At 39.7% G+C, this 18,265-nt stretch overlaps 1 protein-coding gene across 1 annotated transcript in view; it reads right to left on the bottom strand.

Annotated features, from left to right (window-relative positions):
* Positions 1-18,090, bottom strand: part of IDO2 (indoleamine 2,3-dioxygenase 2) — a 53,021-nt gene extending 34,931 nt beyond the window's left edge. Inside the window, exons 1-2 of the mRNA XM_057697968.1 lie at positions 17,878-18,090; positions 753-848 (exon numbers count right to left, since the gene is read on the bottom strand). Coding sequence (XP_057553951.1) covers positions 753-848; positions 17,878-17,976 — 195 coding nt within the window. The 5' untranslated portion in view covers positions 17,977-18,090. The remainder of the gene's footprint in view (positions 1-752; positions 849-17,877) is intronic.
* Between the last annotated feature and the right edge of the window lie 175 nt (positions 18,091-18,265).

The following is an 18,265-nucleotide window of genomic DNA, read 5'->3' as shown; positions in this document are numbered from 1 at the left end:
TAACCTGTTAAGTAACTTGTTCAAGGTTTATAGCAACTAAGTAATAATACCAGGAGTCCAACTCAGGTCTTCCTGAGTCAAAATCTATGTTCTTCCTATAACACCTTCTTCTTATTCCCGTAGGGTCTTGTCAGTTCTCCCAGGACCAAAAAGTTTCACCATCCCTTCCATACTTTGGGGAGACATTGCTCATCTTGTCTCATATGTGGCAATTACAGACATAAATGATTTCTGCAGAGTCTGCCAACCCTGACTTTCTAACTGAAAAAGTCTTTTGGCTCAGCTATTCTGTAACCCGGACAGTAAATGATGTGGCTACACTCGGCGGGGGCGGGGGGGGGGGGGGGGGGAGGGAGAGGGGGGAGCCTGACCCTGTGGCTTGGCCTGAGGACACTGAGAATTTCCAAGCCTGTGCTTCCCCAGCTAGATCTTATCCATCAGTTTCCTGACAATTGTCAATCAGATTCTTTTCCTTTTTTAAAACAAACACGTATTGAGAGCTCAATGTGTTCCAAGAATTGTTCCGTGCAGACTCTGGAAATTTCAGGGAAACATACTTCTCGTAGCAGAAGTAAGAAGCAAGCGTCATTCTGCTAATTATGAAAGGGGAGACAGTTTTAGTTTTGTGGATAAACGCAACACCAGTGATTGGTCAGCTGAGCCACTTCTACAATGTTGAGAAAGGAAAGTGGTGTGAGGATGAAAATAGGGTAGCGAGAAGGGGTTAAGGAGAAGAATGCAAAACGTTATACCTCATTCACTTGAGCTCGAAGCTGATGATTTTCAATCAGGTGAGGAAGTCTGTTGGCAATTTCCATCCAAGGCCTGTAACGATCGGGGAGTTCTTTCTACATTCAAAAAATACAAACATGTCAGTATTTTAGACCTCTCTGGGAAGCAGCTTCGTGTAGCATCTGCTTTCAGATTTCAGTCTTAAGGCAGAATTCAGGTCAATTCCATTTGACAAATATTGAGAATTCACTATCTGCTGGACCCTATGCTAGACACTGCAGATACACAGGTGACTAAAATACAGTCCTTGTGGTTAGGGAGCCTCTTGTCCAGTAAGAGACAAATAAAATGTAATCAGATATACCAATGCAGTATAACATTCAATTAAGGATGTGTGTAAGCTTAAGAACTAGAAGAAAAAAAAAAAAAAAAAGGAACTAGAAGAGGAGGAAGTAGCTGATTCCGTCAGCTGTTCTAGGGGATTAAAGGGAAATATTCATAGAAATGACAGTTGGGGCCAGTATTAGGGTCTGAAAGTGACTTTTCTAATTGATGCAAATTTTAACATGCGAAAGCAGTAAAACAGAGGAGATAGTGGATAAATAGAGATAATTGTGTTTCTTGGGATTACCAGTGATTCAGTGTTACTCCACTATAAAGTTCAAGAGAAAGGATGATGGAAGATTTGACTAGAAAATCAGATCAAATGTGCTTTTTATTGAATACATAAGAACTTTATTTTTATGTATGTTGGTGACATGGTTCGATCTGAATGTTAGGAAGATAACTTTGCTTGTAGGATTTTAAGATGTGAAGTCAGATTAGGAAGCCTTTGAAATATTGTTTAAAAATTAAGCTTAAGCAATGGCAGTGAATTTGGAAAGGAGAAGGTATGTATTCAAAAATATTTGGAGGGGGCTTCCCTGGTGGCACAATGTTTTAGAATCCACCTGCCAATGCAAGGGACATGGGTTCAATCCCTGGTCCAGGAAGATCCCACATGCCCACAGAGCAGCTAAGCCATTGAGCCACAACTACTGAGCCCTCGTGCCTAGAGCCTGTGCTCCCCAACAAGAGAAGACACCGCACTGAGAAGCCCACGCACCGCAAAGCCTGCACACTGCAGTGAAGAGTAGCCCCCGCTCGCTGCAACTAGAGAAAGCCCGCACACAGCAACCAAAGCCCAACATAGCCAATCAATCAATCAATCAATCAAAAGTAAATAAATAGGCAAACCATTTTATTTATTTATTTATTTATTTTAATTTTTAATTTTTTACAATAAACTGCATATATTTAGAGTGTACAATTTGGTATCCCAATCTCCCAATTCATTCCCCCCTCCACCCTCCCCGCTCTCCCCACTTAGTGTCCATATGTTTGTTCTCTACATCTGTGTCTCTATTTCTGCCTTGCAAACTGGTTGATTTGTACCATTTTTCTACAGTCCACATATATGTGTTAATATACGATATTTGTTTTTCTCTTTGTGACTCACTTCACTCTGTATGACAGTCTCTAGGTCCATCCATGTCTCTAAAAAGTCCCAGTTTCATAAGCAAACCATTTTAAAAATTCACTAAAAAAACCCCAAGAAACAAAAATCAAAAATATTTGGAAAATAAAATTGAAATAATTAAATTTAGAGGTAGGGGTGGGGCTAAAGGCAAGATGATTTCTAGCCCAATAGAACCATTTATTTGCCCACTCTGGGTCTATGGTTTAGCCGAGAAGAACATAGGTTGGATTTAAGCAATCCTGAATCTATCTCAAGAAATGGCAGACTACAGCAAACTACACTCATTGTTGTAAATAAACTTTTATTAGGACACAGCCAAGTTCATTTGTTTCCATGTTGTCTATAGCAGCTTTCAGGTTACAATGGCGGAGTCACATGGTTGCAACAGAGACCATATGGCCTGCAAAGCTTAAAGTATTTACTATTTGACCCTTTACAGAAAAAGCTTGCTGACTCCTGATCTGTCCCGAGGGTCTGGGCCTTCTTTACAGAGTACAGTCTGCAAGACTGAAACGTTGTGTCTCTAGGTTAAGAAGGAGAGGTGGCGAGAATGATTTCCATGTTTATAAATTAGTTGACTGAATGAATTGATGAGAACACAAGTTGAAACAGAAATGCAGGTGGAAGTCAAAGAGAGGGCATACAATAGTGAGTTTATTTTTAGGTACGACCAACCTAAAATATCTGTGGAATGTCAAGATATGGCTATATACTGGACAGTTGGATATACAGCTGGAAGTTCAGGAGAGAATTAATAATAGAAATATATAATCAGGAGGTATCACAGTGATGTAAATTCCACATTGTGGTAAAAACCACAAGTGGGTACATTTGGAAGGTCATTTGGGAGAAGCTGCAAAGTGAAAGGAGAAAGTTTAGATCAGCACATGGGGGATACTTACAAGGCAGGCAGGGAAACTCAATAAAGCAATTCAGATCAAAAAGACACATTAGAGGCTAAAGGAGCCAGAAGAGAATCATCCTGTACAAGTCAACACATTAGAAGATTTCTCAGAAGTAGGGGTCCATTGGATGGCCAAATGCATAGTTTAAGTAAGGTTACCCCTTTGGAAGAAAAACTAAAAAGTCACTAATATATGTACACCAGCCTTACCATATAAGCGGCATAGAAATTCAGGTCAGAGTCATGGAAATAGGGTTCAAATTTTAGTGTGCTGAGGAGATAAGAGAACAGAGACTGAAAATGTGAATTACTTTTTTATGGGAGAGCTATAAGAGTTAACAAGGGGGCGGGACTTCCCTGATGGTGCAGTGGTTAAGAATTCCCCTGCCAATGCAGGGGACACAGGTTCCATCCCTGGTCCGGGAAGATTCCACGTGATGCAGAGAAACTAAGCCTGTGTGCCAAAACTACTGAGCCTGCGCTGTACAGCCCTCGAGCCACAGTTACTGAAGCCCGCGAGCTGCAGCTACTGAAGCCCATGTGCCTAGAGCCCATGCTCCACAACAAGAGAAGCCACTGCAATGAGAAGCCTACACATCACAATGAAGTCACCCCCACTCACCACAACTAGAGAAAACCCGCGTGCAGCAACAAAGACCAAATGCAGCCAAAAATAAATAAATAAAATAAAATAAAAGATAAATAAATGTATTAAAAAAAATAAAAACAAGGGGGCAATTTCTGTTGGAGAGCTGTTTCCACTTAAGAATGGGAAACGAGCAGTTTACAGTCTACTACTGTAAGAGGCAGAGACTGAAGATAAAAGAGAGAGGGAATAATTAAAAGTAAAGGACCATTTATTGAAGAGGCTGTCTTTTTTCCATTGTATACTCGTGCCTCCTTTGTCAAAGATAAGGTGCCCGTATGTGTTTGGGCTTACTTCTGAGTTCTCTATTCTATTCCATTGATCTTCCTTTCTATTTTTGTGCCAGTACCATACTGTCTTGATCACTATGGCCTTGTAGTATAGTTTGAAGTCAGGAAGCCTGATTCCACCAACTCCATTTTTCCTTCTCAAGATTGCTTTGGCTATTCGGGGTCTTCTGCGTTTCCATACAAATCGTAAGATTTCTTGCTCTAGTTCTGTGAAAAATGCCATTGGTAATTTGATCGGGATTGCATCGAATCTGTAAATTGCTTTGGGTAGTACAGTCATTTTCACGATGTTGATTCTTCCAATCCGGGAACATGGTATGTCCCTCCATCTGTTTGTGTCGTCTTTGATTTCTTTCATCAATGTCTTAAAGTTTTCTGCATACAGATCTTTTGCCTCCTTAGGCAGGTTTATTCCTAGGTATTTTATTCTTTTTGTTGCAATGGTGAATGGGAGAGTTTCCTTAATTTCTCTTTCTGCTCTTCCGTTGTTAGTGTATAGGAATGCAAGAGATTTCTGTGCATTCATTTTGTATCCTGCTACTTGACTAAACTCATCAATTAGTGCTAGCAGTTTTCTGGTAGAGTCTTTAGGGTTTTCTATATATAATATCATGTCATCTGCAAAGAGTGACAATTTTACTTCTTCTTTTCCAATTTGTATTCCTTTTATTTCTTTTTCTTCTCTGATTGCTGTGGCTAAAACTTCCAAAATGGTACTGATGAACTCAGTGACAAGAACAAGGACGCAGATACAGAGAATGGACTGGAGAACTCGAGGTATGGGAGGGGGCGGGGGGGGTGAAGGGGAAACTGAGTCGAAGCGAGAGAGTAGCACAGACATATATATACTACCAACTGTAAAATAGATAGTCAGTGGGAAATTGTTTTATAACAAAGGGAGTCCAACTCGAGGATGGAAGATGCCTTAGAGGACGGGGGCGGGGAGGGTGGGGGGGACTCAAGGGGGGGGAGTCAAGGAAGGGAGGGAATACGGGGATATGTGTATAAAAACAGATGATTGAACTTGGTGTACCCCCCCCCCCAAAAAAAAAAAAGTAAAGGATCGTGAGGAAGAGGAGGAGGAGAGGAAGAGCCCAAGTGGAACATCTGGCTTTGAAGAGATAGAAAGTCTGGAGTTTGAGGGAATTCATTTCTTGTGAACTCAATTTCTCAGCAAATGGCAGTGAAGATTCACGTTATATGACTTGAGGAGAAGGGTAGGTGTTAAATTAATTGTAAGAAGGAAAGGAACAGGAAATTACACATAAAATATAAATAAAATAATATATTACAATACTTAATATGTATATTATGATACATTATAATGACTTTAGAAACCCAGGGAAGTTTGAAAACTGTAAGTTTGGAGAGCTGTAGATCCATAAGTTACCAATAAGTCACCTGTTGGAGATCCTCTCTCTCAGAAGCTAAAATAAAACTGGGTGAATCTAACATCCAATACACAATCTCTGAAAATTAGAGACTTTATTTAATCCTCTGCTTTCTATCTTTGCCCCTGAATCAATTCAGGACAACTTGGGCAGGCTTTCCTAGCTTTCTCAACAGATCAAATTACACCAAACATCATAATTTTAAATGTTTAGTATAGATATTGTCCAGGAGGGGGACATTCTCCCCTCTACCCCTCTTGAGTTCCTGTGTCTGGACTCATAATAAAAATGACACAAAATAGATTAACAGGAGAAAAAGAAAGCAATTTTAGTTTGTGTGTACAGAGGTCTCATAGAAATGGGAGCTGAGAAGTGGCCAAAGCAGGCAGCTTTTATACTTTTTAAACAAAGACCAGTAAATCCGTGAGGAATGGGCAAAATAAAGAAAGCTAGGATTCCGCTGCTTAGTTAGCAAAGAATCTAAATGGAGTTTGGGCTTGGGGTCATCAATTAAAGAAGGAACAGGGTTTTATTTATGCAGGCTTCTTGGCTCGAATTCCCTACCTCTGGTGATAAGGGTGTCCTAGCTCCAGATGCTGGGAGGGCACCTTTCATAGGAGAGATTTATTTCCTGCTTTTAGGGAGACAGAGAAGAGGGTCAAAGTTCCTCTTGAACTGTTTCCTAAGTAACTTTCATTCAAAATAATTAGTTTGCCTTGGGGCATATTCCCAGGTGACTTGGCTGAGCTGAGAATGCTCTCACACATAAAGGCAGACAGATTTATGGTAAACAGGCTCTGAATTGAATTGTTTTTCTTCTCACCTGTGTGATGCTCATGCTTTATGAACAAAAATTGAATGCTGCTTCAGAGACAACGGAATACATTATATTTATGAAAGACACTCACAGAATCAGACACAGTATTCAGAAGGTCCTTTTAAAGTGGGTTTGAAGAAAAGCTGTAACTAAATCATCACCTCTGTCCTTCCTTCTTTGATGCCTAGAAAAGGGATCGTATTCTGAGAATTAAATTAAAGCATCCTGGGGAATTCCACAGCAGTCCAGTGGTTAGGACTTGGCAGTTTCACTGCAGTGGCCCACTTACATCCCTGGTCGCACAGCAGAGCCAAAACCAAACCAAACCAAAACAAAACAAAAACAAAAACAAAAACAAAAAATATTAAAGAGTCCTGGATTTCTGCTTCTTGGCTTGCATGGAAATCCTTAAATACTACATTTTGCCTCAATCCAAGCTGCACTGTATTCTTTAATATCTCTTTTTCTTTCCCCTGAGATTCCTAGAGGCTTCTTTCCCTTCCTCCTGTTTTTCATCCTCTTCCTTCTTTAAACAGTTCTAGTGTTTAGACTCTAGTATCACCCCACAAATACAAGAAAACCACAAGCTTTGAGGACTTCTGGGTTCTCCAAGTGTGCTTCCCATCCAGCAGCATCAGCATGATGTGGAAATTAGTTACACGTGCAAATTCTCCAGCTCCACCCCAGATGTACTGAACCTGAAACTTGGGGCTGGGGCCCAGCTGTTTGTGTTTTAGCAAGCCTTGAAGGTGAAGCTAATGTACCCCAAAGTTTGAAAACCACTGATGTGGGAACCTCAAAAGTGAAGGGAGAAAGGATTTTAAAGCTAGTTCACAATCCATTAAAAATGTTCTCACCTTTCCTATGGACTTTTCCTCTAGAGACTGAATAAAATAGTGAATTATGTTAATTACTTTTTTAAAAAATTTATTGGCTGTGTTGGGTCTTCGTTGCTACACACGGGCTTTCTCTAGTTGTAGCGAGCAGGGGCTACTCTTCATTGTGGTGTGCAGGTTCCTCATTACCGTGGCTTCTCTTGTTGTAGAACACGGGCTCTAGGCATGTGGGCTTCAGTAGTTGTGGCACATGGGCTCAACAGTTGTGGCGCACGGGCTTAGTTGCTCCATGGCATGTGGGATCTTCCTGGAGCAGGGATTGAACCCATGTCCCCTACATTGGCAGGCGGATTCTTAACCACTGCTTCACCAGGGAAGTCCCCAGAATTATGTTAATTACTTTTTGATGGCCAGATTTCTTTTTTTAAGCTACAGTATGGGAGGATTGGATCAGCTGATGAGTTTTTCACTAAAAAGCACCCCTTTTGGTATTAGTTAATACTTATCTATCACATCTATTTCAAAACCTATATACAATTTCAACATTCTATTAATGAATATTGGTAATTGCTTACAATTTTTCACTATCATTAACAAGTCTGAAACAGTCATCCTTATACACGTATTTTTAGATGTTTTCTCATTATTAGGAAAAATTTATAAATGTGGATTTACTGGATTAAAGATTTTGCACATGGAAAGGTTGAGAGCTACTTCTTGGTTTTCTTACAGAAAAGTTACATGAATTTATAATCACATTTGTAGTATGTAATATATAATGGGAGTGCCAGTTTATTTATGATTCTAGCAACACTGAGCATTACCAAACTTTTCTTTTTGTTATTTTTAAAGATATACTATGTATTGTATTATTTGCACTAAAATTCTATAATTATTTCAATATTTAATAACAATAAAATAACCATCCAAAAATATACCTTTCTCAGAAATGATGAAAATAATGTAATCAATGTTTATGGCAAGACAGTCAAAAAGCACAAAATCTATAAGGTGGAAAGTAAAAGAATTGCTGTTCTCATCCTCCCATCTAGCAGTGATGACCCGTGGAAGTTTGAGTGGTTTTCCAGAAGTTTTGTATGCTATCATGCTATTGCTTAAATGTATATTTCTCTGATTATTAATGAGTTTGAATATCTTGTCTTGTGTTTTGGTCATTGCGCTTTGTGTGCAGGTATGAAGTTGCCATTCGTACCTGGATAGTCAAATGAACCAACATTTTCATTATGCCAGTGGGTTTTCAACTGTGCTTAGAAAGTTCTTCCTGTCCCAATATCGTTTCTTTTACAGTATTTGTAGTTTAATCGTTGATGCTTACGTCTTTAATCTAGCTACACTTGTTTTGTGAGTTAGAATAATCTCATTATTTCTGCTTCAAAATAGAGGAAGTTCGAGCCAGAGAAGTTTTATAACTTTCCTGAGGTTATGCATTTGGTCTGTGGTCAGGTCAAACCTCTTTTGATCAGAGTTCAGCGTACTTTCCAGCACCTCCTGAGAGTAAACACACGGAGGACAGTGAGTGGGGAGATGGTTATTGCAAGGGGACAAGAAATTGAGAAAAACTTTACTTGTTTTTCTTCCCCTCATTCCAGTAATTGGGAGACTCAGAAGTGGGATAGACAGAAGTAATAAAATCTGTGGCCTTCTTTTCCATTTTTTCAGTTTCCTATTTATTGTTATTCTTTTTCTGGACTCATATCTGTCAAACTACAAGTTTGAAAAAGTGGAAAAAAAATGACTCATGCAAATATGAAATGTGTGTCCAAAATATATTTAGTTTATTAATGAGGAATTCAGCAGGATGGCCAAGTTGGTTCTAAAGCACTTGCTAAACTGAAATGTTTAGAGTTTAGAAAAAAGAATGCTAAAAACAAATTGCTAGGACTTCCCTGGTGGCGCAGTGATTAAGAATCCACCTGCCAATGCAGGGCACACGGGTTCAAGCCCTGCTCCAGGAAGATGCCACATGCCAAGGAGCAACTAAGCCCGTGCGCCACAACTACTGAGCCTGCACTCTAGAGCCCACGAGCACAACTATTGAGCCCATGTGCCACAACTACTGAAACCTGCGCACCTAGAGCCTGTGCTCCACAACAAGAGAAGCCACCGCAATAACCCCACCCACCACAATGAAGAGTAGCCCCCACTTGCTGCAACTAGAGAAAGCCCGTGTGCAGCAACGAAGACCCAATGCAGCCAATAAATAAATAAATTTATATTTAAAAAAATAATAATCTATTTATGAAACCAATAAATTGTATCAACACTGATTAAGTTAACGAAGCCAGCTTCTTGTTAAGAAAATAGCACAGAAAATTTTAAAAATAAAAGTTTTAGTGAAATTAAATGAGGCAGATGTCAACAAGGGAGATTTGGGTGACAATGTTATTATCATAAACATTCGAATGTAAATTATTGGACAGAGAAGAATTTGAAGGAGATGGTTTTAAGTGAAATAAAAGAGAAGTTTCAATGGAAAGAGGCAGGTGTGACATTGCTGCAAAGTAAAGAGGAGAAAGAGATAATAGATGACTTTGAAGAGCTGGGTAAGCAGCAGAAGGGGCCTTGGAGGCTACACTAAGGCATAGGATTTTGTTCTAAAGAGTGGAGTGACACGATTTGATTTTTGTTTCAAAGAGTCACTCTGATGGCCATGCGGAGAGTGTATTAGAGCCAGGCAAGCGAGGAAACAAGAAGATAGATAACAAGGCAATAGTCCCAGGAGAAATGATGGTGGATTGGACTAGGGTGGAAAAGAGGAAGGTGGGCAGAAAAGAGACAGATTTCAGAGACAGGGCTGAACTCCTTAATTATCACATGAGTCGTTTGAGAACAGTGAAGATTACTGTGAGACTCAAATGCAAAATGTGCAGCTAAGGTAAACACAAGGCCTAGTACAAAGTGAGCTCCTACTACAAAATAATTACTACTATTATGTGATTAGAAATAGATTATAAAAGGCCTATCATAGGAAATAAGAAAAACTCCATTCTTAGTGAAATATGGGATAATGGTATCAATACACTTTGGTAATACTTGGAAAATATGAGTTGAAATCCCACCTGGAAAAATGTAAAAGATCAATTTTTGGTCTTTTTGGCCTCGAAGTATGAAATCTAAATAGTCCAATAAGCATAGAGGAAATGAAATATATAATTAAAACACTTACACCTAAAAATCTCTCCGGTCTTAAGAATGATGCTATATTATCTGTTCCAGAACGTAGACAAAGGTGAGAAAACACCTAATGCATCTTATGAAGAATACATAACCCTCAGGACTAACCATTGAGATAATAACACTACTGTATGAATACAAAAACACTACAGTATGAATACAAAAGGTAATTCTTAAATAAAATATTATCAAACTGAATTCAATAGCATATTCAAAGATCAATTCATGTTGAGCGTTACGACGAGTATACGTTGACACTGGAAAGTTATTACTATACATAAAATCAAGAAAAGCCTGGAAAAAGTATAGAAAATGCTTGGAGGGAACATTTTGAGAAGCTCCTTGAGGGCATACCAAAGTAACAATAAATGGTTGCTAAAATGCCTTCTAAGACGGAACTTGGCAATGATAAGATTTTCTTTTCTTTGCTTTTCTCTCTCTCTTTTTTTTTTTTTTTGGCTTTTCCTGGGGGATGTAAACAGATTTGGAACTGAAATTCAGTAGCTTTGGACAGCAGCTGCTACAGAGAGAGGTTCACTGCTTCTGCCCCGGCCTTCACCCAGTGAGAGTTCAGGTGTTTCTCTAATAAAGACCGGACAAATATTAAAAACTTTTCATTGACATCAAATTAATTCATCCACCTAAGGGGCCCAACATCTTTTACTCTGTTCTCATCCTCTCTCAAAATTATTTTTAGCCTGGGACTGTAGAGTTCACATGAATTCACATCTGTAACCTAAGTGCCCTTACACATACAAAATAGTGAAAAAATATGCACTAGATTGAGACAATAAATAAACTACCAGTAATAAAAATTGAGGGAATAGTAAGTCAGGGAGTGACAATAATTTGACACTAGAGAGAGAGAGAGCGTGAATGTCTGGAGGTTAGAATGGAGGATGGGGAAGTGACCTAAACCAACACCCTCAAAATTAACTCATGATTAGAAGTTATTCTCAGGAACATAACATGCAATTTTTGTGTGAATGACTTGGTTGGAATTAAAACGTCAGAAGTTTTATATTGTATTTGTAAAGAGAGAAAATTGAGATTAACCAAAATGCCTAATGCCATTTAAATTGTAATATTTTATCGTGAAAATAAGATTTAATGAAACCATTAAAATTATATCAAGACATTAATTTCAGGCAAAGTTTTATTTTATAGCATTGAGTTAAAATGCACAATGCAGGTTTAGATATGCAACTGAATTACAGTTTTGCAGCTTTGCAAACACACACACACACACACACACACACACACACAAATACATACCCAAACATACACACCCTTGGGTAAATTACCTCCAGACACCTAAGGTATTTTGATTTTGTGGTGGAGCTATGAATAATCGGTTTCCTACTTTAAAAATTTTTCCAATTTGTATTTGATGTGAACTTATTAAGTTGATAAGAAAATGGCCACATTTAGAATGTTTTTCATAAAAATCTTGTCACTCCTGATGAGCCACTGTATCTTAGTAGTCTCCCAATTTCTAAAGATTAATAATAAAATTATCAGTTCAAAGAATTGTGAAGTAAGATTTCAAGCAGAGATGAGTCAACTTATGGTACATATTAATCTGAGATTATATATAATTGAAAGATTTTTTTTTATCAATCATGGGGTGGTAAAATGCGATTAAAAGCAGTTGGGAGGCATTTACAACAATTGTATGTTTCAAAATCAAATTGACACATAGTATGATAAATATTGACATAATTATAGTATGAAATGCAATACAATATTCCTTCTCAAATTGGTCATGATTTAGAAAACCTAGGTTGTATGGCAGGTAATCACTTATCCCGTTGTCAGTAGGACCCGGAGCTGGGCCTGGCCTAATGTTTACTCTCATGGTTCCAGACTCAAACCACAGAATGTCTAAATTATAAGGGGTTTTACAAGGTAGATTTCTTACTGTGACCTTTCTAATATGCCTGTGACATATTATCCTCACACAAGGAAAGTAGGTTAAAAGAGAGCAAATATGACTTGTTCGTTTTAAAACTGGTAAGAGATTTAGCCAGACTTTAAATCGGTATGACTAAGTTCTTAAAGAAAAAAAAAAATCAGTATGCCTATTGCAGTGTTGCCTATGCCATTAACCAGAGTTTGTCATATTAACTATCTACTATTTCTCAACTAGAATAATGTATAGAACTGCCTTAAAGGAATAACTTCCATGCATCCCAGAGAATAACTTCCCAAGGATCCAAAGACCTCGGCTGATAAAAGACAAAGGAAGACAATCTTATTTTATGGAAAATGCAAATTATCTTTCAATTGCAAACTAGCTCTGTGATATAAAATGTTTCTTTCTCTATCTAGTCAGAGAGTAAAAACACAAAATTTCAGATCTTAGTATTCACACACCCTCAGGAGTCTATCTTTGCTCCTCTTCCGTCTCCCCACTCCACAGACCACAGTTTTAGAAACGTGATTCTAGATTCCCCTTTTAAGTTTGTGCACGAGAGAAGACCCCTTCCCTGCGTAACTGCGGTCATGTAATTACTGTGTTCACATTTGAAAAACAAGGTTGGACCTTGAGCTCGTGTGGGCCAGCTTAGCTGTCTACCCTTTGCCCATATGATGTTTTCTCATATTCTAGCTTTTCTCTGACCTTAACGCTATAATTTTACTGCAGGGCATGTGAATTCTCCTCAGAACATCGAGGTCATACGGTGAACAGGAGTTAACAATATGCTGACAAAAGCAGTCAATATTTAACTGTGTCCTCATGTTTCCTGATTACATTAAAAAAGATTTGAGGCAAACGTTTTGTGTTTTGCACGCTCACGTTTTGTTGCCTTTCCCATTCCTGTACCATCAGCTCTGGGAATCTCAGCACAAGACAAGGCTTTGGTTTCCACTGACCAGGGTCTCCCCTTCCTCTAATGCTTGATCGTCCCACCTCATTCCCTGTAGAGGGTTGAATGGTGTGTGCCACGCCCCCTCCTCCTCCCCCAGCAAAGATATGTCCACTTGGAAACTATGAATGTGACCTTATTTGGGAAAGGGTCTTTGCTGATGTCATTTAGTTAATGATCACAAGATGAGAACATCCTGGATTAGGATGGATCCAATGACGTGTGCTCTTATAAGAGAAGAAGAGAGAGAGAAGGGGAAAAGATGCAGACACAGAGAAGAAGGCCATGTGAAGACGGAGGCAGAGAGTGGAGTTCTTCTTCCAGAAGTAAGAACACCTGGGGCCACGAGAAGGTGGCAGAGGCGAGGAAGGATGCTCCCCGAGAGCCTTTGAAAGGGGAGTGTGCCGCCAACACCCAGATTTCAGACTTCTGACCTCCAGAACGCAGAGAGAATACATTTCTCTTGTTTTAAGCCACCAAAATTTGTGGTAATTTGTGACAACAGCCCTAGGAAATTAATTCACTCTCGCTTTGATTGAAAATAGCAAATATGTATTTTCCGATGCGTGATTTTTTCACCTTTCCTTAGATCTCTTAGTTCACCTCTCCCCGTGTTGCCTTAAGTTTTTCTACAGCTTAGATAGCCTGAGGCAGAAAACTCTGAGTTGTTTCACTGTTTCCAATTACAGTTTCTAGAGGACCCTCTCCTGCTGCCTCCGCTTCTACTTTCTCAACCCCGACGTCCACCCATTTCCCCGTTGGCTCATCTCACCTTTTTCTTGGTTCCTTAATTTTGGCATGAAAATCCACCACCCATCGAACGCTCCCCACCCCAAACACATCTTTCTTTACTGATCTCCATTGAGCGTTCTGAAATCTGATCTCTTTGTGTTTGTCTACAATATAGTCGCTACGTTGATATATCTATTAGTAATATAACCATCATTGCCCCAAATCTCATTTAATGTAATCAGGCAGGTATACCCCAGACACTAGCAGAGATGCAATATTTTCTTAGGGAAATATCAGATTTCTTCCTACCTACAGTTTCTGTTAGAAAACTGTAGCCTCCTGTGTTAGTTTTCTACTTTTCCTTCTAAGCAGCTGGAGTCCACTGCTTCTCTCAAGTGCTTTGAATTTCCACAGGAGAGTGTATACATATTTATTTTTCCTAAATTGTTGCTTGGTCTCTATACAGAAGACGTTTCCCAGCACCCCTATTCCTTTTCTTCTGCTCCATGCCACCCTTACAATGTCCCCTTTCTTTTGTTTTTGTAGTTAAGCTACTTCCAAGCTGATCTCACTGTTTCTCATAGTTATGATACCTTTTTTTCCTTCCACAAACAGCCTCCTAAGTGTAGCCTCTCATCCCTCGCCTGGACCTGCACCGTCCTTTATACAAGGGTGAGTCTGCACTCCGGTTATATTAAAACTTCTGTTGGCCACACTGTTTTATCAGCACTTTCTGTTCAAGGCTACTGTCTTCCCAGTCACTGCTGTGCAGGTGTGAACGCGTTACATCAGTTTATTTGTAACTGTGATGTGAGCAAAAACGCATGCTGCACTTGTGATTTGCACAAAAGAAGAGCAGCGTGCAGTGATTCGTTTTTTGTGGTCTGAGGGTGTACCTGGTGCCGTTATCTACCAAAGACTTTGTGCGCAGTATGGAGAAAGTGTTTTGTCACTAGGAAGTGTGTATGAACGGATAGAGAAGTTCAAGGAAGGTCGCACAGTGTTAGCCATCTAGAAGGAGCCGGACACCCGTCCACATGAAGACAGCGGTGCATCTGTAGCTCGCAGCTCAGCCTAAAACATTTTTTAATGAGGGAACACGGAAGCTTGTTGACAGATGGACAAAGTGTATTGAAAAGCAAGATTATGTCGAAAAATGATGTATCTGTCTTTTCTAAAATTTCATTAAAATAAATTCTACAGCCAGAATGCAGATAATTTTTGATTCACCCTCATATATTCTGTCGTTTTCAAGCACCAAACTAGTTAGGCCAGAGGTTCTGAATTAAGTATTCTGGCATCAGTATTTTTTTAAGCTCCCAGCTAATTTTTGTACACAGTTCAGGAACCACTGCTGGAACCCATCCTGCACTTAACCTGCTGCCAGGAAAATATTCACAAGCCGATACATTAGGTCATCTACCAGACGTGTGAAATCCAAATTCCTGAGCCTAACATTTGCGTTGCCTTGGTGCCACTCCAATCTAATCTCTTGCTGTAATCTATCTTGGTCCCTCCTTTCCTGCCAAGCTAATTTCCTCACATTCTTTATGTGTAAAGAAAAATCACTCCCCACCTACCCACCCAAACCCACGCATACTCACGCACGCGCACACACACACGACCTGGCAAGGGGTTTCTGTGGCTTTCTTCTGGGTCTGGAAGATATACATTTTCCTCACTGAAACGTTAGGCCCTGGAGATATCTGAGAGTTTATAGAAACAGTGGGGTAGAGTGTCTGAAACCACGTCAGCCCCTTCCCCAAAGGCAGAATGATTGCTTATACATTAGTTTGATTGTGTTTTCTTTTCTTTTTTGTTATTATTAAAAATCAGAACCATTTCCTATATTTATTAGTTTTAGTCATTAAAACTCTATTAGAAATAGCATGGGGATCAGTCCGATATCCGTAAAATCATGGAAACATAACATGATGTTTACGACCTGGGGTACATTATGATACTCGTGCTTTAAGTATTTATGGTAAACAACCAAGCTTGCTAAGAGAGCATCTTTGGGCTGGCTGACATGAAAAAATAGCCACCCCATCACTTGCCTAAAGACAGACAAAGCCTACTCATGCCCTTAGCAAATTCAGCAACTGACAGTTCTCAATTTGTTATCTATTGTGACACCACTGCTATCTGTTGTTTCCGTGACAGATTCTGTCCTAATCAGTTGAGAAACCTGATTCAGATTCTTGTGTAAATTCTCTTCCCCATCTCTCCCGAAAAGGGGGATGTTTAAAATTCTCCTATGAGTGAGAGAAAACTAAAACTGAAACAAAGAATTGAATTCTTTGGAACACCCAGTTTGCCAGGAAATTTCTCTCTGAGCTCCAGAATGGAAATTTCTCCAAGGAGTATCCGTCAACCAAACCACAGGACAGATGGAGTCCTGGGTTGTCTCAGAAAGTCACGAACACTTGATGTTGTTACTGTTTCTCATCTGATTTTCTTATTTAGCAGAAAGGAAATAGCAAAGAAGGGAACACGATCATGGTGGCCCTATCCATTGTTTACAAACTTTTAATATTATTTCTCTGTTCTCGGTGTATGTATTTAATCCCAGTAAGAGGGTGTCGGCCTGTTGACCAACTCTGCCTTGTGAGCTAGGGATGATGAGAATATTCCTGAATCCAGTCATACACACAGAACAGAATTTTGAATGAGCACTGGACCGAGGGTCTGGCCAACTGGCTTCTATCCTTCCACTGGGTTTGTCAAAGTGCTTTCACGTTCCACCGCAGTCCAGTGGCGTGACACTAGATCTCTCCAAGTACATGTGAAAACTGAAAGGTCAGGTGATGCTGGTGACTCATGCTAGCTCACAAGAGTTAGTAAGGGAAACTTAGGGTGACTAAATAATTCTGGTGTGCCCGGGAGTTTCCTGGTTTACCATGGAAAGTCCTGCATCTTGGAATCCCTTTCGTCCTGTAGCAAATGGACATTCTTGGTCACCCTAGTGGCAGGGTCAGGGAACACAGTTCAGGATTCTGGGCCACAATCCTCCTCCACATATCACCCTAGAGTCATCCCTTTTAATGCATAAGATACTTGCAGGTCTGTGACTTGATCTCACGACTACCAGCTCTACAGAGGGCTTTTGGGATCAGCAAATAGATCCCGTCTTTATCTGTATGCCTCTGTTCACACTCAGAAGTAGGTATTCCACAAAAGCTCATTAAACTCCAGAGCATTCATGAATCACAGTTAAATCACCATTGAGGCCCACAGAAGAAGAAAATTGGATCTTAATAAATGATTGCAGTGATCGTAACACCGGATCCCTGGACTCTTAGCTGAGTAGTCCTGGCCCTTTCTCACAATGTAGTAGAAAAAAAGATGTCAAGCGTCCTGACTACTGCTTCTGATTTTTCCAGTAATATGACTTCGGGCAAATCACTTCTGGCCTGCAGCTGTGATTTCTAAGGATTCTTGCAGTTTTAACACTTAGACCTCAACCACATTCAAAGATTAAACAGTGTTGAAAAGGTTAAGCCTTAAAAACAATTAAGAAACAGGTATCGTTTGTTCTCAAAGGTTGTTTGCTCTTCTCAGCAATTTCTGTGAATATCTTCTCTCTCCTATCAGCCACATCCGAGGTCCCTTGTGTTCTCTTTTTTTTCCCACTAGCAAGTCAAGATAAACTGATTTGCTAATACACTGACCTTTATCTAAAATCTCTCTCTCTGTTTTTTGATAACTGCACATTTGCTCACAGGTTTACTGAAATGATTGACAGTCCATTTTTAAAAAACCGACATTGAAACACTCTATCCCCTGCTGTAGCTGTCCCTTCTCTTTTGTTGGTAATCACACTGTCCCACATCAATGACTTGGCACTTATATTGCATCTCTCTTAAGGACCACATCAATTAAACAAACACACAAATCAGCATCTCAAGAAAACTGTGCTAACCTGCTCTAAGACCCTAGACTTACCAGAGGATTTGGAAGAAGAAAGCCGTATTCTTCAGAAATGTGAAATCTTCCTAAAGTCAAGGATGGTGTTGTCTTCAAATTCTGATTTTGAGACTCCATAATTTTGTTTGAAGTATCCGCTCGAGGCTGCTGCTGAAGAGACAACTGCTCCAAATATATCGAAGACCGAGGATAAGGGAGCTTCTAAATAGCTGTATGGGTGTCTCGGGAAGAGGGGAGAACCTTGCTCTAAGTTTGGATTCAACACTGCCCCGGACTGTGGACTTTCTCTGCCCCGAGCCTGAGTAAACATTAAAGACTGCTGATTAAAACAAGCAGGTAAACAAAACCACCGGGGTTGGGGGCGGGGGGCAGGTAATAAACAAAAAAAAACCCTCCTTTCTTTTCA

Source organism: Hippopotamus amphibius, chromosome 10, assembly GCF_030028045.1.
Source record: "Hippopotamus amphibius kiboko isolate mHipAmp2 chromosome 10, mHipAmp2.hap2, whole genome shotgun sequence".
Taxonomy (NCBI): domain Eukaryota; kingdom Metazoa; phylum Chordata; class Mammalia; order Artiodactyla; family Hippopotamidae; genus Hippopotamus; species Hippopotamus amphibius.
The sequence above is the reverse complement of the archived record's forward strand: the minus strand, read 5'-3'. Positions and strand labels throughout refer to the sequence as shown.